Source organism: Callorhinus ursinus, unplaced genomic scaffold, assembly GCF_003265705.2.
Source record: "Callorhinus ursinus isolate GAN/ISIS: 27379988/994484 unplaced genomic scaffold, GSC_fseal_2.0 scaffold12, whole genome shotgun sequence".
NCBI classification, from domain to species: domain Eukaryota; kingdom Metazoa; phylum Chordata; class Mammalia; order Carnivora; family Otariidae; genus Callorhinus; species Callorhinus ursinus.
In genome coordinates, this window is record NW_027397074.1 from 64,360,543 (window position 1) to 64,382,262 (window position 21,720).

A 21,720-nucleotide genomic window follows, 5' to 3' on the forward strand; every position below is an offset into this window, starting at 1 on the left:
AATTAGTTGTTGATTGATTTTAAAGATTGGTTGAAACTGCCTTCCTGTAAACACTGTCTCTTAAGGACATTTTAATGAAAGGCTTGCTGTACTCGTGTTAACATTTAAAAATATAACAAATATTGCACATTTGTTGAAAGCAGTTTAGGTGACCAATAAATATTACTTATATTTTGGATTTTTAAAACTGTAGCTATTGCAAGTTAAGAATTAAATGAGCCATACACAATTGAATAAAAACAATATTTTTTTCTCAAAATTATAAACATTCATTAAGTAACTAAAGTACGAATTAGATTCAACCTCGAGAGACTCACTGCCCTGTAATTATGTTGACAAGTGAACACGTGCCTTGGAAGTTTCTTTTTAAATCTTTGAAGTTATCTTGTTATCTGTCTATTCTGTTTTGTGCTTTTTTTTTTTTTTTTTGGTAGCAAAATAGTAGGTCTTATAAAGATCTTGTCCCCATCCCCACCCTCATACTTGGTCCATCCCCCAACTTCATAGTTGGTCCAAATGCTTCAAAAATTCTAAAGCAGAATCTCTGCTGCAGAAATTCTGATTTCCCCATTCTCTCAGAATTCCTTTTTTTCCTTGAGCCATCTCCCAGTAGGTGAGTCTTAGGGACACTCCCATCCCTTCATAAATTAGCCGGATCCTTAGTCGCCCGTCACTCTGAGTTCCTGTTTCCCCTGTCTCAGGTGAGAACCATAGGGTACTTCTGCTCTCCTCTGCTCTTGGTGAAGAGATAAGTACAACTGCCTGCTCTTCTCATTGACAAGGGTAAATGTGCTCAGGTTTTTATGGAAGAGTGTAGGGGGGCACAGATAAGTCTAGGTACTAATGGATCTTTCTAATGGCATTAGATCTTTCTAATGCCATCTTTCGAATGGCATTGGAAGGCTGACTTTGTAATTAATTTTTCTTTTTGGATAGCATCGGTCACACATTTTGATATATGTGATATGTTAGATGTATTGTTTATTTTAATAACAACCATAATGATTATTAGTGAGTTCTTGTACCTCGTAGAGGTAATAAACATGCTAAGAGCCAAAGGAAATTTGATGCTGAGAAATAATTTTGTTAACCATCACTTCTTTGAGTTTTGGTAACGGCTCTTCCTCCTCTTTTGTGAAATGGAAGCAGAGCCAGCTCATTCAGCCAAACTAATATATAATCACCGAACACTATAGAGATATCTGAATTCTATATTAATAATTTTTGCTATTATTCGTTTTAAATGTCACTTATTTATATGTCACTTACTTATTCCACTAATCCGATATAAAGGCTGAAAACTGTCTGGATAAATCACATTTGACAAGTTAGAAAAATATTTCCATCGGGCTGAGTGAAGAGTTTGAAGTCTGAGCTTGAAAAGGTTGCTTTCTTAGTGGACTCCTCCATAAGATGCCAAGAAGCAGTCACAGCCAAATTAATGCAAGGCACATGAAGGCCAGTCTGATCTGCTGATAGAGTCATGATCCATGAAGATTTTCTCATGTAGGTTCCCTCTCAGATCACGCTGTGTGCTGATGAACACCATTGCTGATGAATGCCATCATCAGATCTGGCTCCATGGCGGTATGAATTTGTTGAGTATCTCAGTTCTATCAGAACAATTCCATAATGCTCACATATTTAGAGTAAAAAAAATTTTTTTTTAATTTCCTAGGGAAGCTTTAATGCTAGCAGGTCTATGAATCATGAAATAGTCTTGGACTTCGCCTTCTTTTGTTAATGCTTTTCCCTGTCTTTCATACAAGAGGGTGGAGGCAAGGGATATTATTAATAATAACAGGAACAACTTACATTTATTTGGTATTTACTCTGGGTCAGGTGTATGGGAGAAAAAAGAACTTGCCTTAACCCTGTTAGATTCTGCACCTGGAGCATGTGAGTTGAACTGACAAAAGACAGATTAACATGAGAAAAACATACAAACTTTATTTAATATTTTTACATGCACGTGGGAGCCTTTATAGCAGTTTAGTCATTTATAGACATTACTTTAAGGAATCTTCAGACAGATCAGAATTCTACTCTGGTTGCTGAAGAAATTAAATTAATGAGATTTGAGAACTTGTTGGAGTCCACTTAATAAGCAAGGGCCTATTCTCAGCACTCAAAACCCAGGTACTTCAGACTCCAACGCTTCTGCAATCAGAGTGGCTTGACCCGTTTGTGCCACAGTAAAAAATACATTTTATGTTGTGACTCAGTGCATGCATTTGTAAATATATAACAGACAGAAAAGGTTCATAAAATAATCTGTTTACTATATGTGATGATGTTATTCTTGTGCTTCTGATTCTGTCCTGCCCTGCTCTAGCCTAGCCTAGCCAATCCACTCTATGATAGTCAATTTCACTTCTTTTTTAAAAAATGCTCATTACAACCAATTAAATCAGTTTTATGGCCCACTAATAGTCTGTGGCCTGAACTTGGGGGAAAAAATGCTAGAAATAAGCCTCTCCAACATCACTTTCTTAGATAATCATGCTCACAACTACTCTCCATTTTGGCCTAAGATGCACCTAAAAGGCTTAGGTGATGTTTCACCCTTGCTCAGCAATGCTCTTTGTAGTTAGGTTTAGGCCAGAGGTGATTTCACTGTGGAGGCATTATCTGGGCTCTCCTATTTCCTTGAATTAGAAGCATGTGATCTCCGTCAAGGCCGAACAGCAGCAACCTCCCAACCTCTAGGTGAAGATAAGGGGGCAACTTAATTGTAAATAAATACAACTTTTACTGAATTTCTACAATTTGAAGTAAATTTTGCTTCTATGAGTCTTCTTCTTCCCTTCTGCCTTTTTCACTGAGCACGCTCTCTAAAGAGGAGTTAGAGTCCCGCTATTACCCCCAAACTTCTCCGTGTCCTCTAAAAATTTCAGCATCCCCAGTAAACATTTCTTTGGCATCCTTGGACTAGGAATTCGCAATCCCTAAATTTTTCTAGAGATACCCCTAATCTAATTATATATATTGACTTTTCGGGTTGCTATAAGTCAAAAACTACTGTCTCCACACCTTACTACAGCTATCTTATAGTTTGGGGTAAATGCAAATGAACCATAATAAGCAAGATTTCATAATATAGGTAGTCCAGGGGCAATAATACTGCACCCTAGATTTGCATAGCTTCTTGTAAAAAATACTTCATAGATATCATTTCACATATCATCCCAGCATCTCTGGGAGTGAGATTGATCTAGGTATCACCAATATACTTTTAAAAAGTTAATACCTAAAGATAGATTAATTCGAATCTTCTAGTTCTTGCATGATGGAACTAAAAATGGGAATAACGTCTCAATCCTTTTCTGGTTCTGGGCTCCTTAATCCCTTTAGCTGTGGGTGTCCAAGCTTCAGGTCCCATTGGCAGATGGAAGACTCAGTTAAGATAGGAAGAAAAAAATTAAAAGTGGATGTATGAGGAGAGAAGAGTCATTGCAAAGGGAGACACCAATAAATAGTGATGCTCTGTGGCATATTTGTTCTAATCTTGAGCTATAGCACATCATTAGCTGGAGAGCATGGTCGCAGTTAGGGACCCTCCTGAGAGAATAGGATTAGATTTGAATTAGTAATCTTAAAAATCCCTGCTAATTATAATTTCTGAGATAAAACTTACTTTCCATGCCACAATGTGAGGTCACAGTAGCTACTGTTATTTCTTCAACTGTTTTAACTCCTTATCTTGTTAATGTTTAGGATAAAATAAATTGGATTTTATCCAATAGGTGAACTTGTGCTTTGGGAGAATGGTAGGAAATTTAAAATAATTTAGTGAAACTGGGGAGAAGGAAAAAATAATCTGATCAAAGAATTAATTGATGGATAGATTCACTCATTCACCCAGACAATTAAGTACTTTTGGACCTTCTACTGCGTACCAGGCATAGTACTGGGAACTGGGGACACAGTATTGAGCTCACAGTTTAGTGAGAAAGATAGACTTATTTCAAATTTGAACACAAACTGTGACTGGTACTAAGAAATAAGTAGAATTTTTATGAGAGACTTTATACATTAAAACTCTCCTTGGTGGCAATCAGAAATGAACACTTCAATAGTCAGTTGTGTTTGGAAAGGCTACACAGTGGGAGCAGTCACTGAGAGATATATCTCTATGCTCCGAATAGATTTTTAAAGATCCAGGGCAAAGAGATTTGTACAAGACTTGCAAGGCAGGATCCCACTGGAATGAAACATATATAATTCTCATATGGAATGCATATGGTCTACAAGAGCCTGTCACCACAAAACTCTTCTTTCTCAAAGGAAGAGGGACTTTCCCATGGGTAATGAAAGATTTGAGTTTTATTTTATTTTAGATGCTGGCTGAAAAGCTGGACTAAACTGAGTTGCCACATATTCCTTACAAGTGGAGAAAGAAATGAATAGGTTGGGAAGACATTTGCTTGCTTGAGACTTCAACCATCGTTTTGCTTTCACAAAATGTACATTCTTAAGGTGGACTGTAGAAGATGTGTTTTTAGGAAGATAAATATTAAATCACTTAAAACTCTGACAAGATTTTTGAATCAGTCTTCTATCCTAAGAAGAAAAAAACAGTCTGCATCCTACGTGCAGCATTTAGGAGCCTTGTATTTCTATAGGCGCCCAACAAATTGATAAGAAGGAAAACATCTTTTGTATTGTCTTTTGAAACTGCGCTCATATGTTTGTTTTCAATGCATTTGCAAATGTGCTTAATCACATTCGATGCAGTTAGGTCCCTACTGCCTTTGAACAAAGGACATTTATGAGCAAATAGGTGTTTTCTGTTTGTATTAGACTGTAGTGGCCATTTGGATCTTTGATATAATCCCACATGTAGATTTAGTAACTATGACTTTGACAATTCAGAGACACAAAAACCCAAAAGTCGTATGACTGGTCAAGGGAAGAGAAACATTAGTTATTGCTAACAGAAGACCAGTTGTAAACTCATAGCCCATATCATAGCTGGTATACCTTTGTGAACTTCATTGTGCAAGGCTCTAGTTATCGTGGAGGTGCTTGTTACTCCTAAACTTTGACTTGAGTGATACTAAGGCTTTTTGCCTATTTGTACGAGGCAGCTGAGACACTCTAATTACAGAAGAACTACGACTGGTCCCAGGTTTATGATGGTGGGATGTTGGGTTGCCTGCAAGTCAGGCATTACTAAGCTCAGTCTGGGGCTTGACAAATGGTATTGCAGAGAGTATCCCTAGTGAGGTTATTGTGTTAACTAGCCTCTAGGATTTTAGAGACTCTTAAAGACTGCATTCAATTATTCAAGTACTTAGTTTCAGTCATATCTGGGTGTGTCAGTGCCTCACGCTTGGCTATAGAAGACATAACTGTCTTCTGAGTAATGTTTGAACTCTGTGGCTTCTGGATGCTATACTTTGTTTTTTATTTGAACATTTTCATCTTAAAGTGGTACCATAAGCCACAATTTTGAGTTTACTGAAATTCAGAGTACATTGAGTTTATTTACTTAATTAAATGATTAACTCATCCAGCATGCACCATAGTGGGGACTGACAAAGATTCTCTATTGACCAAGCCAATCAGGCTCATTGAACTCTCTCTCTCTCTCTCTTTTTTTTTTAAAGATATTTTTTTAAAGATTTTATCCATTTATTTGACAGAGAGACAGAGCGAGAGAGGGAACACAAGCAGGGGGAGTGGGAGAGGGAGAAGCAGGCTTCCCACAGAGAAGGGAGCCTGATGCAGGGCTCCATCCCAGGACCCTGGGATCACGAACTGAGCTGAAGGTAGACGCGTAATGACTGAGCCACCCAGGTGCCCCTGAACTCTGACTAAGCCTCAAAACGCTGGGCTTCTGTATCCTTCCCTGTAGAATCTAGTTCTAGCAAGAATCCTGTTAATTCAGTTTAGCAAGAATTCCCATCCTCCCTATCTGGTCACCTTGGATATCTGATTAGGTTTCCTATCTTCTACTGTCCCCCTGGTTTTGCCTGATCCCCCTGGCCTGACTTTAGCAAGAATCCTGTTAGGTCAGTTTAGCCAAAATCTTCCCTTACCCCTGATGTTCCCTCTTAGTAATTTTCCATCCACAGACACCACCCTCCCCCCCCGGCCCGTTCCAACTTTGCTCTTTGGCTATAAAGTCCCACTTTTTCTTGTATTTGGAATTGAGTCCAGTTCTACCCTACTGTTCTGGTTTTCCTTTGACAGCTCTGTGGATTCTGGGTGACATATTTTGATTTTGTTCAAACATCTTCAGGCTGTAATTTTGAGTTTACTGAAATTCAAAGTATATCAAGTTCATTCATTTAATTAACTAATTATCTCATGTAAGTATCTATTGAGTATCAATTAAGTGGCTTGGAAATTTGAACAACAACCTAATCCAACAATTAAGGGTATATTATGTACCTTCTTTTATAAGGCCTCTCAGGTCTATAAAGACATTACGGACACAGAATGTTATTATAGGCACCTTCACCTTCTTTCCATAGGAATTTCCTTCTAAGAGTGAGATGAATTACTTTCTTATTTTCAATTAAACACTCTTGCTCTGGAACTATCTTGCATTTTCAAAAGCTGAAATATTAATATCTTTTACACCTTATCAATATAACTTGCTTAAGGCTTCGATATTTACAATTCATGTTTAATCATGTGGTTTTCTAGCTCCTTAGATGTATTGCTTTCTAATTATATCATGGCCCAACAGGACAAAATTTTATGACATAAAATGAACATGTATAAATTATATCTCTATGTTCTACAATAGCAATTAAATAAAATTTGATTTTGGGAACTGCTTTTGAGGGATTTTGTTATTTATTTGGTTCTCTTTTTTCTCCTCTCCCCTCCCCCTTCCCACCTTAGAGAAAGGAACAGGATTCCGAAAACGAGTATTTTCCTATAACGAACAAATGTCAAACATGGCTTCTTAATCACTTTGAAAATATAAATTCATTTTAATTTGGTAACGAGAAATTACTTTTACCATAAATGCTGTACTTCCTTGAAACCAATTCATTCTTCATCTATATTACACGACAGAACTCTTTTATTAATTTAACAAAATGGTTAATAATCAAAACAACTGTAATCAGGATTTGTTTTACCATTGGGTTCTTAAACTTATTTCAAATGCTAATAAAAAATTTATAGCATTTTGGTGTTAATTTGCCATCCTTACCAATCTTTTTTGCTACTATAAGGCACTTGAATTTGCTGGGATTCAATGCACACATACACACACACACACACACACACACACACGTGCCCCTTCCTCCATCACATAATAACATTTCAAAAGATTAGGTCTTTCCTTAATTCCATAACTGACTGGGCAAAGAGCTGCTTTTTCTCACCCAACACGTTGAATACTGAAGAGCATTTAGATTTTTCTGGAGCAATTTCTGACCTGCTGACATTTCAGAGGAAACTTTTAAAATTTTGCTTCAAAAATAAGTTGTCTTTTTTTCTTTCTACTGCATAGCCTGATCAGGATAATCAGATATGGTATCTGTGAAGAAGAATTAGTTCTGTAACATGCCATGTTTTGAAAGCTACCTCGTTAGTGGGAGTAGTCTGGCACTTAGTGCTTAGTAGTAGATACACAGATTAAGAATGAGCAATTTCTTTTTCTTTTTTTTTAAAAGATTTTATTTTTAAGTAATCTCTACACCCAATGTGGGCCTCAAACTTACAACCCTAAGATCAAGGGTCACATGCTCTACCGACTGAACCAGCCATGGGTCCCAGGAATGAGCAATTTCTTTAGCCTTGAGGAGTTCCAGCCTGTGAAAAAATTATCTGTGGGAGACACTGACAAAGTTAAGACAAGAGTAGGAGAAGGAACCAGAGGAGAGGAATAATGATGATGATAATAATAATAATAAAGGAAAAGGGGAAGGAAGGAGTTGATGGAATGCCACCAAAAACAATATTAACTTGTTTTGTTTATTTTTTAAAGATTTTATTTATTTATTTGTCAGAGAGAGAGAGAGAGCACAAGCGGGGGGGTGGCAGGCAGAGGGAGAAGCAGGCTCCCCGCTGAGCAAGGAGCCCGATGTGGGACTCCATCCCAGGACCCTGGGATCATGACCTGAGCCGAAGGCAGATGCTTAACCAACTGAGCCACCCAGGTGTCCCTTAACTTCTCTTGTTTAATCAAGTTTATCATCATATCTATTTCTGGGCAAGTTATTTATAAAACATCATAGCTTAATAAGAAATTTCCTACAAAAAAAAAATCTTGTTTGAAGGCTCCTTTCTTTCCTGAAAGCATGAATAAATTTTTGCTTTAAGAGAAGAAAATTGCACATAGATTTTTCTGCTTTGGGGATATTATGCTGGTCTCTTAAGTTTGCTCAGAACTCAGCTTAGATTTAATATGACTTGTAACTGGAGGTAGAAGTCAACCTTTGACTTGAAATTAGAGACCAAGTAGTACTTCAGAAATAATACACAGCCTACCAAATGTAATTAGTATACCAGGGGTACCAAGGCAATAAATTTGGGGCCAGCTGCTCATGTGAAGTTTTGCTTTTTATTTTTCATATTAACGAATGATTCCTGAAGTATTTACAGAGGTAATTTAGATACATTAAAGTTACCTACAGCATCCTGAGGCTAGGGGCCATTTGATGAGTATTATAACCATGCCTTTATCATGTTCAGTTGTTCTGGGGGCAGTAGTGTAATGGGCACCTCGGAGGTGCTGGGGAAAGACATCTTAAACCTTGGGACTCTCCACTCTGTCCCTCCCTTCAGTCCTCACTGAGCTTTTACCAAAGTTATAATCTTGGCTTTCTCACTATTTGTCCACTATTCTGAATGTTCACCTTTATATTTATAATAATAATTTATATTCAAAATCTGTAACAATTTTAATAGTGAGAGGATTGTATCTAAATTCAGTTCTTAATTCCATTGAGATAATATACATGGACTCCTTATAGGAAGTAAGAATACCAGAAGAGTGGATTCTGAAGACAGTCCTGTGACTGACTTCTACATCTGTTAATTATGATTTTCTAGAAAGAAAGCATTTGTTGTAGAAAAGAAGAGCTTAGAATTAAGCCAAGGAATTCAGCTGTTTTGTTTAGCTTTTTCTGTCTGTGACTGTCTTCTCCTTACCTCAAAAATTCCAACCACCAACTCCTTCAAAAAGTAAAATGAGGGGTGCCTGGTTGGCTCAGTCACTTAAGTGTCCGACTCATGATTTCAGCTCAGGCTGTGATCTCATGGGTCATGAGATAGAACCCCATGTCAGGCTCCACTCATCTGCAGTCTGCTTGGGATTCTCTCTCTTCCTCTCCCTCTGCCCCTCCCACCACACTCGCATGCTTATGCGCACACTCTCTCTCTTTAAAAAAAAAAAAAAAGGTAAAAGGAGAACCCCTTGAACAAGCATCCTAGTGAATAAACAGTAAGAAAGTGGATGGTTATTTTTCCTCTTGCCACTAAGGAGAAGCTGAGCTTCAAATCTGTTCTGGCAAACAAAATTCTAGCCTTAAATTTTATTTTTCTCCCAGTTTTTATTTGAGAAACTATATGGTAGTTGAATGGAAGAAAATTAGAAGATCAAAAATATGTAATGGACCCTCAGGAAATATGAATATTCTTTTATATCTCTGGATTTTCTTTAACTCCTTAAGCATGTGCTTACGTTTCTGTATATCTCAAAAAACTGCTTGTCTTCAGTAGCATCAAGGCAAGGAGCTAGTTGGTCCCTGCTTACTAGTATTTTAGGCAAGCATCTTTACATGTTACTTAACTATCTTTATAACTAGCTCTGATGTCTGCTTAAGCATCTCATCATTGTTTGCTTTTAATATTTTCTCCTGTTCTGATTTAGACACAACAATACATAGTGGTAAATGATACATTTTAAGTATCTATATCTACCTATGTTGTTTTTTATTACAAAATAATTTTGGACCAATTCTCAGACAAAACATTCCTGGTTCATAGGTTTTAACTAACATGCATTTTTAGTGATAAAATTTCTTTAAAACAAGAATAAAAGTTAATTAAAAGGATTTTGGATGTCTTCAAATCTTGAGCTTTTAAATTAATTCTGAGATACATTGATTTTTTTTTTTTAAGGAATGTTATTGACTTGCCAATGCTCTAGGAAGACATTAAAACCAACAGGCTTCTGGCCTGGACGCCACTGAACACAAGTTGGGTGGTTGGACCCTGAAAGGACTTCTGGGCAAATACTACTATTTGGAATTGGGGCGGGGGGTACCAAAGGCTTAGCAGGAGTGCTTTAGGAAGCTATTATCCAGACATGGGGAGAAAGGACATTTGAGAAGTAATCTAATAGGTATAAATTGAGAACAGGCCTTATACATACTAGTGGAGAGATGCTAATTATCTGGAGTTAAGTCAGATAAGATATTCTAAGGAGACGAGATTCTTTTTTTTTATTTTTTTAAAAAAGATTTTATTTATTTGACAGAGAGAAAGCAAGACAGAGATAGATCACAAGCAGGGGGGAGGGGTAGAGGAAGAAGCAGACTCTCCAATGACCAGGGAGCCCGATGCAGGACTCGATCCCAGGACCCTGGGATCATGATCCAAGCCGAAGACAGCTACTTAACCAACTGAGCCACCCAGGATCTCCTGGGAGATGAGATTCTTATGTAAAGTCTCTAGTAGATCTTCTAAAGAGATGCTTTTCTAGATGCTAACCCGGGTCTGCCCCCAATTCTGTCTCCCAAGGCTTTGTCCAAAGATGTATAAAGAAGAGATATTTTGTTTCATAAAAAATTTTTTACCTATTTTTTGTACCTATACATAAATTTTGGGTATGTACGTGTGTGTGTGTGTGTGTGTGTGTGTGTGTGTGTGTGTGTGTACACACAGGTATCTATAAATATAGTGCATCTCTTACTTAATCTTTCATTCAATTTGAGATATGATGGAGCACAGTTCCAAATAACACTTAAACTTGTTCCTCAGTAGGAGATTTTGGTTAATTCAATAGTCTCAAGCACGCTTTTGTTACAGTACTTCTGGGAGAAGTGACGAGAAATGACTTTTGCCTCCTCCTTTACCTGCCCCCTTCAAAAAAAAAAAAAGATGAAATCTCATAGTTTTATGAGAGGTTGTTTTCAATTTTTGGTATGCCACTTTAATGTGGTCTTTCAAGAAACAAAAATAAGAGGTTCAACTGGAATTCTATTTAACAAGACTTTGCTAAGGCAATGCTTTGCATAGCATTCTACACAAGCGGGAAGGCAAAAGGAAAAATAGCTACATTCACCTCTCTTGTAGGCTCAGTCATGATTTGGAAAGATGAGACAAATGTAAGCTGTTATAGGATCTGTATCATACAGAAGAGAAAATAATTTTATTGATTCAAACACAGGAGTACTCCAGCTTGGAAAACTGAATTAAACTACTGCACTTCCAAGTTGAGAACTTGATAAAGTTGACAGTCTTGATACAGAAACATAGTGTAACAATATATTCTATGTTTATTTTTTCCAGTTATAGATGAAGCGACTTGCAAAATATTCTTGAAATATGAAGAAGAAGAATATTTAAAATAACGTGATCATTATACCCTTTTATCCACCAAAGTGGCTTCATTCCACTCTCTCTCTTCTGTACTTAGAACTTGGATGAAATATCAGACAAGCCGAAGTGTTTGGGAAGAAATTTTCATAGTCATTAACCTTTGCAATGGGTGTGCTCAGGTTCCAGCGTATCTTCTTTAGGAGTTTTGTGGGGTCCAGCGGAATCACCCAAGCAGTGCTCACCTTCCTTCTGATTCCATGTTGCTTGACTCAGGAGTTCAGAGCACCCCCTTTTATCCCCAATGTATCTTTCCTCTGGGGCTGGAATGCCCCAACTGAACTTTGTGCTAAAAAGTTTAACGTGCAGCTAGATCTGAACCTTTTCTCTTTAGTAGGAAGCCCTCAAAAAAGTGCCACAGGACAAGGCATTACATTATTTTATGCTGACAGACTTGGCTACTATCCTCACATAAATGAAAAGACTGGGAAAAATGTGAATGGAGGAATCCCCCAGGCTGGAAACTTAAAAAAGCACTTGGAGAAAGCCAAGGAAGATATTGACCATTACATACAAAGAGACGCCATTGGCCTGGCTGTCATTGACTGGGAAAACTGGAGGCCTGTCTGGGCAAGAAACTGGAAACCTAAAGATATTTACAAGCACCAGTCTATTGACTTGGCTCAGCAACAACATATAGAACTTAATGCCACAGAGGCCACCAAGATAGCCAAAGCAGATTTTGAAAAGGCAGGAAAATGTTTCATGCAAGAGACCTTAAAACTGGGAAAATTCCTTCGGCCAAATTATTTATGGGGTTATTATCTCTTTCCTGACTGTTACAATCATAATTATAAGACCCCCGGTTACAATGGAAGTTGCTTTGATTTAGAAAAGAGAAGAAATGACGAACTCAACTGGATGTGGAAGGAAAGCACAGCCCTTTTCCCATCCATTTACCTGAATAGCAAATTAAAATCTTCTCCGTACGCGGCTTTCTATGTCCGCAATCGTATTTGGGAAACCATCCGGGTTTCTAAAGTATCCAGTGTTAAACATCCACTTCCAATTTTTGTATACACCCGTCCAGTTTTTACTGATGTGTCTTTGAAATATCTTTCTGAGGTGAGTGAATCAAGGTGTGAGGCCTATGAAGTAGTATCCACAAAAGGCGTTTAGTGGAATTCAACATCATTTTTGAAGGGAGTGAGATTTGGCTTTTAACATCCTTTAGGAATATGCACACAGGTAGTTCTGCATTGTTATATAAATGCAAAATAAGAATATATTTTATTATTTATTTATTTTTAAAGATTTTTATTCATTTATTTGACAGAGAGAGACACAGCGAGAGAGGGAACACAAGCAGGGGGAGTGGGAGAGGGAGAAGCAGGCTTCCCGCAGAGAGGGAGCCCGATGTGGGGCTCGATCCCAGGACATTGGGATCATGACCCGAGCCGAAGGCAGACGCTTAACGACTGAGCCATCCAGGCACCCCTATTTATTTATTTTAAGATTTATTTACTTGTGAGAGACAGAGAGAGAGAGCACAAGCAGGGGGAGCAGCAGGCAGAGGGAGAAGCAGGTCCCCCACTGCGCAAGGAGCCTGATGAGGGACTCGATCCCAGGACCCTGGGATCAGGACCTGAGCTGAAGGCATACGCTTAACCGACTGAGCCACCCAGGTGTCTCAAGAAAGTATTTCATTTTAATGTAATCATATAATATCTTAACAACAAAAAAACTAGGTAGCATAGACAATGTATTAACTCAGTCCTCTTTTTTTTTCTTTCACAGGGTTTGTCAAGAGAAGTAATTAAAATAACAGAAAAAAAAATCTGTATTTTTGTTGTAGTGGGGTCGTGGTGGCAACAAAAATAGAAATAGTGGGGAAATATTTGAACTATCGTTGTTAAGTCAGAATTCTTAGCTTTGGTGTTACTGTCTTATGCACAGCATTTCTATTTTATTTCTGTTAACTCTTTCTGTCACATTCACCAGGATGACCTTGTGAATACAATCGGTGAAACAGTTTCTCTAGGTGTCTCTGGAATGATAATATGGGGAAGCCTCAATTTAACCAAAAATGTGGTAAGTTGAATTGATAGGAAATAGATGAAAACATGTATTCTTTTAATGTTTTTGAGGATTGCTGTACTGAATAATAAAATAAGTACTATGCTTGGCACACAGTAGTAGGTGCTCAATTAATACTGGTTGCATCCTTCATTTGTGTGGTTATGCTATGAGGCAGAAAAAATTGTACCTGTTTTCCGGTGAGGAAACAGAAATTCAGTGAACTTGACCAAAATTCTCTAGGCTATGTGGTTAGCAAGTGGCAAAAACAGGATGACAAACTCAGTGTTCTGGCATGGTGTTTGGCTTTTTGTACTTTACTGTGATATGTCTCTTCTCAAAAAACCCATGAACTAGTCAATGAAAGAATAGTCAGTTCTTTCATTTATTCCATTACTGTTTATTAAGCACTTCTTTTACTTATTCATTTAGTCATTCAATGGCAGTTTATTACAAGGGTCAGCAAATGACAGCCAGGGGCCAAGAATGATTTTTACCCTTTTAAATGGATGGGAAAAAACTCCAAAAGAATAGTATTTATAATAGGTGAAAATTAGGTAAGATTTAAATTTTAGTGTCTACCGGTAAAGTTTTAGTGGAATATAGGCATGCGCCTTAGTTTAGGTGTCTATGGCTGCTTTTGCTGTACGAAGAAATAATTGAATAGTTATGGCAGAGACTGTATCATTCAAAACCCCCAAATATTTACTGTCTGCCCCTATACAGAAGACGTTTGCTGGCCCTTGGTTTATTGAACATCTCCTATGATTAAGTGCCAGATAATTCTAGGTGCTAGAAATGTAGCAGTGAACGAAGCGAAGTGCCTTCACCATGAAGCTGCATCCTTACAAGTGGAAATAAAACATATCTAGATAGGATAATGTCAGGTAGTGATAGGTGCAACAAAGAGCAATGAAACCGTGTAGGCAGGATAAACAGAGATAAAATGGCAGTGCTTAAGATGGGGCAGTCACAGAAGGCCTCTGTGATGAGGTGCTGCTGGAGCAGAGACCTGATGGAAACCAGGGACCAAGTCTCCAAGGGACCAAGTCAGGGATGGTAAGTGCAAGAGCCTTCAGGCTGGAAAGTGCTCGTCAAAAAAAGATGGAGGAGGTGTGACCAGAGTGCAGTGAGCAAGGAAGAAAGGGGTAAGAGTGCTGTCAGTGAGAAGATACGAGGGTCAGATGGAGGGCTTCGCAGGCCACCATGGGGCTTTCACTCTGACACGGAAGGCCGCAAGGAGGCTTGAGCAGAAGAGCTGCAATCTCTGACAAACGTTTCTTACTTAGCTGAGCTGAGGATCCAATGGTGGAGGGGCAAGAGCAGGAGCAGGGAGAGGAAACTGTCGATGGCTTGGACCGTATCTGCTGGCGCGTGGTTTGAATATAACCCAACAGCAGAACTGAGAGGTTGGACTGAGGGATCGGATGAGTAGGACGGACAAGAGAAGTGGTTAAGATGACTCCGAGGCTTTTGGCTTGAAGGAAGCGGCCTCTGAGATGGGAAAGACTTCGGGAGGAATGGTTTGGTGGGGGCTGGGCAGGGAGGAAGAAAAAGGATCCAGGAGTGAGGAAAGGGTGCATAGGCAATTGGGAATTACTTTTTAAAAATATTACTAAATTGTTCAAAACTTCTCTAAGGGAGAGGAAAAGGTATGCCTCTTTATTTTCCATAGGTTATATGTACTATTGTCTATTTTACGTAAAATTTTGAGTAAAACTTGTTTTATTGGGAAAAAATGGCATTTTTTTCCTGCATGGATGACTTGTTTTTATTTCCTCCTAACGAATTTTCTTTATTTCAAAAAGCCTTTAACTATCACCACCCAATCCTTTTCTCTCTTCATTTTCATCCTCATTTAATCCTCTGTATCAGATCTGTCTTCCCCACTTCTTCAATCCTCTTGACTCAAGAGTCAAGCTATCACATGGACACTGCTGAATTGGAGATCAACTTTTCCTTCTCTAACATGTGGAAATATGAGTGACTTAGGTGCCATAGAGAATGTCCCATGGAGCTCATGGCCCGGGAGACTTATCCTAGGACCTAGAGAGAAGAGACTTTATACAGCACTCTAAGACCAGAAGAGACCTTTTATTCTCTCGTCCTCCAGATAGACTCGCTATATTGTTAATTCATTTATAAAAGTACTCAACAGTAGTTCCCATCATGAGACTGTTTCAAAGTAATCTGAGCCCTTCTACTTATTTGGTAGAACTCTATTATCTCTGGCTTGATCACTGACAAAGAGAAATAATGTAAGTTTGGAGAAAGACATATGTCCCATTTGCAAAATCTTTCATGTCAGAAAATCATTTAAGAATTATAATTCTCCCAAATATATTCCTAATTTTCATTCACTGTTTCTCAAATCTGTAAACACCTTTCTCAAGGATCTTATAAATTCTCTGATGGAATCATTTATAAATTCCCATACTACTTCCATTTTTTTTTCTTTTTTTTAAGAACTGAGAACTCCACGCTTACTCTGATGAGGAGTGAATCAGGCTTTCTCCAATTAGTAGTATGGCATGACATACTATTTAATTGTCACACCTGGTTTTTTTTTTTAATTATTATTGCACTTTAATCTTAGATTTACATTCTTCAACCATGACTCTCAGATCATCTTCAGCATTTTTCATACAGGGACAGTTCTTCAATTTAAATATGGCTATTTTCTACCTAATGACACTGCCTTGAAATTGCCCCCTGTGGTCTCTGTTTTATGTATTTCTGCTACTTTTCCCAAATGCTGATTCTGAATGCTAGTTCTATCATTACTTCCCCTTTTTTCTATGCCATTTGTAATCAATAGAATCATGGATTACTCATCTTATTTCCTCTGATTCAGTGGCAACTTGAGAAACTGGTAACTGCAGGTTTAATGACTGAAATTGACTTAAAACAATTGTTATCAAATGTAAGCAAGCTATTTCCTTCCATTCCATTTTATTAGATTCAGTGGTATGACAGCCAGCTCCTACTGGTCCCAGCTCATGAGATCTGATTGTTACATATTTAGAAATTTTGTGAACTGGTTGTTAACACAATCATTATTAAAAATTAAATTACCAAAACTTAGAATGAAATAAGTACTGTCAAAAACAAAAGTAATAAACACTCGGGGCACCTGGGTGGCTCAGTTGGTTAAGCAGCTGCCTTAGGCTCAGGTCATGATCCCAGGGTCCTGGGATCGAGCCCCGCATCGGGCTCCCTGTTCAGTGGGGGGCCTGCTTCTCCCTGTCCCGCTTCCCCTGCTTGTGCTCTCTCTCTCTCTCTCTGTCAAATAAATTAATAAAATCTAAAAAAAACCCATAATAAATACTCAAAATATATCAGTTACATACTTCACTTTATTATTATCTCTTGAGGAATTTTACATCTATTGTATCTATAAGTGGAAATAGTATGTAATGATGTGATTCTTCACACCATACTACCATAACGTGTGCTTGATTTCCAATCACTCAGTGATGTCAGGTTGATAGCTTAAAATTGGCCATGGCAGATGTAGTTATACCATGGAAATTGACAAATGCTATAAACCAGGCCTTATCTTTTAGAAATCGTTTCAGATCCTTCCAAAGACTACATCTTGTGTAGGCTAACAATTCTCAAACCATTGTCATACTTTACTCCTCTTTTTGCCCAGCTCTTGTCTCTGTGGTCACTCAGACTGTCATCTGAACTTGGTATCAATTCTCATATGTCTTGCGCCCAGGGGATACAGTGTTGAAGAATACTGGCAAAGTCTCTGCACTCATGGAGCTTATATTAATGTTGGAGGGAAACAATATACAAACAAGAAAAATATTTGATGTGATAAGTACTATGCAGAGAATTAAAACAGATGTGAGAGAGTAGATAGGAAAGGTGTCTGAGGTTTAATTAAAGCTGCACTCTGAATGACAAGATAAAGCGACCATGTTAAAAATTAGAGGAAAGAGCATTCCAAGCAGAGGGAATAAGTAAGCGCCCTTTGAAATGAACCCGCCATGCTTATGAAACAACTAGCATGCCTAAGGTAGAGTGGGTAAGGGAGAGGTAGGTGTTCAAGAGGAAGGAAGGGTTACCTCACATCAGGCTGTATATAAGTCGGGAGAAGTTGAATTTTATTCTAAACACCATGCAAAACTAGGATTAAGAAGAGGTTTTCTATTGCTGCCATAATAATGACAACACACTTAGTTTAAACACGAGAGAATTATTATCTTATAGTTCTGTAGTTCAGAAGTCCAGCATGGGTCATAATGGACTAAAATCAAGATGTTGGTAGGGCTGCATTCCTTTCCAGGGGAGGATCCTCATTTGCTCATCTGGGTTGTTGGTAGAATTCATTTCCTCGTGGTTGTAGCAACGAGATGTCTATTTTCTGGCTGACTATGGCTAAGGGTCATTTCCAGCTTCCAGAGTTCACTGCATACTTTAGCTCTTGGCCCTCTCCTCTCTATCTTCAAAGCTAGCAATGCTGGGTTGAGTCTCCTTTACTTTTGAATTTGTTCTCTTTCTTCCATCTCATTTTTTTTTAATCCAAGCTGGAAAAGTTTCTACATTTTTAAAGGACTCATGTGATTAGATTGAGCCCATCCGGATAACTTGGGATAATCTCTCAAGGTCCATACTCTTCTCTGCAATCATATGTGTAACATTCCTTTTGCCATGCAAGGTAACATAGTCACAGGTTCCAGGGCATTAGAGTATGGACATTCTTGGAAGGCCCTATTCTTCCTACCATCGATGGCATCACCTCAAGGAATATAATTAGATAGAGTCAAGTAGAAGCTGCCTTGGCTTGCCTTCTGATCTACTACCATCACTTCCTTTGGTCTGCTGGAGGACTAGCACAGCCAGCTTACTCAGTGGAACTATGGATTATGAAAGAAAGCGAGTGACTATCTTCTGTGTTTTTAAAAAGACAGCATCCCAGTTTTAGAATGCACCAGTCTCAAGATGAATCATTTTCGTTACTTGTCACTTGTGCTCTGCCAAATAAGTATATTTGTAAAAGAGCTGTCATAATTCACCCATAACTTGAACTATACATAACATTTAACATAAAGTATACTCAGTTGAACCTCATCTTACAAAGCAAATTCTAGGCAATATTAATAATTAACACTCTACTCTGATTTTCAAAAGCAAAATGTAGTATCAATGGATTTACCAACATCTTGTTGTTTTGAGCCAGCAGTCGAGAAATCTTTCTTATGCTGTTTAAACTTGTCCCACAAAGACGATTCTTATTACCTTTATTTGTAATTTCTTGAGGGCTAACCAGTGATATGCTGGGCCCTGTGCTAAGCACTTTTATATACACTGTATCTTTTCATCTGAGTTAAGTGCTATAATCATCCTTATTTTACAAATGATGAAGCTGAAGTGTAGCCAGGTTAACTGATTCACCCAAGGTCACCCAGATAGGAAGCTAAGAATGCTTGCAAGATGCCCACGGTCACAGAGCTAGTCATTAATGGAACTGTGATCAATGAGGGAAGATGGGCCCCAGAGACCATTCTCTAACTGCTCTACCATTCTGCCCCATTAGTTTATGAATTATTAAAGAAGTCCAAGGCTAGTTTGAAGTTAGGGTTCAACTGGTCAATTATTCATTGACATGAAATGGCATGTGAAACTTACTTACAAATGTTACAAAAACAGTCGGAATAATCTTGCTTGATAAGGTCAAAAAGGTAAACTATTCCCTGCCTCTTGCTGGGTCTTGTTTTATCATGCTTCCTTAGAACTTGCATATAACAGTGAATTAATTCACAGATGAACTAACTTGTCCCTTGATATTCTAACCTTCTTATAATTTTACAGCAATCTTGCACAGAGCTAGACAACTACATGAAGAATAAACTGAATCCTTACATAATCAACGTCACCCTAGCAGCCAAAATGTGTAACCAAGTGCTTTGCCAGGAGCAGGGAGTGTGTATAAGGAAACATTGGAATTCAAGTGACTATCTTCACCTGAACCCAGAGAATTTTGCTATTCAACTTGAGAAAAGTGGAAGATACACAGTACAAGGGAAACCCACACTGGAAGACCTGCACCAATTTTCCAACAAATTTTATTGCGCTTGTTATGCCAATGTCCGTTGTCAGGAGAGAGCTGATATGACTGAAATTCATACTGTTAAAGTATGTGTTGCTGGAGATGTTTGTATAGATGCTTTTCTAAACTCAGAACCCACTGGTCATCTTTCTAGCTGGAAGGGGAAATCTGCCACTTCCAGCAGTATCTTTTCTGTCATGTCACCTGCCACAGGGTCTCCATGTGATCCTGGTAAAGATCTTAGTAGGTGCCTCAAAGCCAGATTGATAGTAGGAGCCAACTCCAAAACCCCTCAAGTGGGCTATCAGAGTGTATATATTCGAAATAAGAAACAATAAAACAACCTATTCAAGTACAAGCTCGGTGTTTATTAAATTTTCTGTCTACATACCTTGTTTTAATATCTTTTACATCTCTGTATGTAATAGTTTAGCTAGCTTAGATTTTTTTAGGCAAGTGATAATACCTATATACTTAAAGACTTATATTTGAAATGTGAATCAAAACTCATGGCCAAGATAGTATTTTGATTTTTTGAGCAAAGATTGCTTTTTCATGATCAAATTGAACCTGAGATTATTATTAATTGATAAACAAAGTATGTTGGCTAGCATCTTTAATTTTCAAAATTGTAGTCAGGGCAGTACTACTAAATCCATTGATACTACATTTTGCTTTTGAAAATCAGAGTAGAATGTTAATTATTAATATTGCATAGAATTTGCTTTGTAAGATGATATCTAACTTTGTATTTTCTAATTGCCATGAGTCTACAGCAAGTATCTCACATACCATGGTGTATAGACAGAACTAACAGGTATCTGTTATATTCTTGGGACAATCTAGACTGATTGTAAGGTCTATAACACTTAGAGGCCTAGTGTTATTTCTGAAAAAAGTAAAGATTTAAATAATGCCAATTTACTTCAAATGAATGTCTTTCTGAGTAGTTTGTAATTTGCAGTAAAAATGTCAAGAAATTATTATGGTAATAAACCTTGTCTTTTAAAATGCAATATCCCAAGTGTACCTGTCTGCCTTGAGCATGGAACTATGGATTTTAGCTATTTCATTTGATAATTTCTTCAAGTTATGTTTTATAAAAAGGTAATCTTTAAAAAGTGATTATCCTGTCAACTCTGTACATGGTTTAATAGATATTCAGAATAAATATAAAAAATAGCCCAGTTTTCTTTCACTCTTGATGGTCTTTGACAATCTTGTGTACTTAAAAGGCCTTATTTCATCTGAACATCCATTCACATGGCAGAGAGTAAATCTCTGCCAGCCTCAGTATTCAGTTTCACAGATTCAAGGTGAAGTAGCATGGTCTTGCCTCAGTGAGTTTTTTGTACATTTGAAGAAGACAGATATTTGAAAGTGGAAAATGCCAACATAGTCTGTGATATAAATGCTATTATAGAAGTTCAGCATGCTCTGGCATACAAATAAGAAGTTGAAGGTTTCAGAGAAAATTTCAAGGATGCCATGAAAAAGATGATGTGTCCACTGCTCTGAAGACTGAACAGCAGTTAGTGTGGAGACACAAGACAGAAGGAACTTCAGAAAGATGGACCACTGAGTGTGGTTTTTACAGTGGTATACAGTAGATGATGGGCCAAATGGTGAAAGCTTTTGTCTACCATAGTAAGAAGTTTGGAGTTTACAAGGGAGACACTCCCAAACTTCTTAACCTGCCCTGTTTCCCCATGCACACGTGTCACAGCATGACACATTTAACTCTTTTTACTCCCCACCACCACCCTATAATGTAAGCATCAAGAGGGCAAGTCACTTGGTCTATTTGACTTGCTGCTATATCCACAGTGTGACGAACAGTATCTGGGACTTAGTAGGGGCCCACTAATTATTATTAAACAAATAAAAACCAAGGGGGAACCACTAAAGAATTCTAAGTGTGGGAGTTGTCATGGCCGCTTTTCACAATTTGGGTCCTCTTAGACCAATGCTGCTCTTTTCTTTAGCTCTGTCCTTTATTCTCTGCTCCAATCGCAATTCTATTGTCAAAACCAGGTTTTCATAAGTAAGCCATGAAAAGAGATAACTTGATA

At 37.9% G+C, this 21,720-nt stretch overlaps 1 protein-coding gene across 1 annotated transcript; it reads left to right on the forward strand.

Annotated features, from left to right (window-relative positions):
• The first annotated feature begins 586 nt into the window (after nucleotides 1-586).
• Nucleotides 587-20,006, forward strand: SPAM1 (sperm adhesion molecule 1). The gene is made up of 4 exons (XM_025865723.2): nucleotides 587-701; nucleotides 11,485-12,636; nucleotides 13,513-13,602; nucleotides 19,411-20,006. The coding sequence occupies exons 2-4, from the start codon at nucleotides 11,680-11,682 to the stop codon at nucleotides 19,984-19,986; spliced, it is 1,623 nt and encodes a 540-aa protein (XP_025721508.1). The 5' UTR covers nucleotides 587-701; nucleotides 11,485-11,679; the 3' UTR covers nucleotides 19,987-20,006.
• The last annotated feature ends 1,714 nt before the right edge of the window (nucleotides 20,007-21,720 follow it).

What these genes read in the sequence shown, in the direction of transcription:
- SPAM1 (XM_025865723.2), top strand. Translation starts at nt 11,680, where the DNA reads ATGGGTGTGCTCAGGTTCCAGCGTATCTTCTTTAGGAGTTTTGTGGGG. An exon ending in CTTTGAAATATCTTTCTGAG is followed by an intron (nt 12,637 to 13,512) that starts GTGAGTGAATCA and finishes CACATTCACCAG; the next exon opens with GATGACCTTGTGAATACAAT. An exon ending in TCAATTTAACCAAAAATGTG is followed by an intron (nt 13,603 to 19,410) that starts GTAAGTTGAATT and finishes ATAATTTTACAG; the next exon opens with CAATCTTGCACAGAGCTAGA.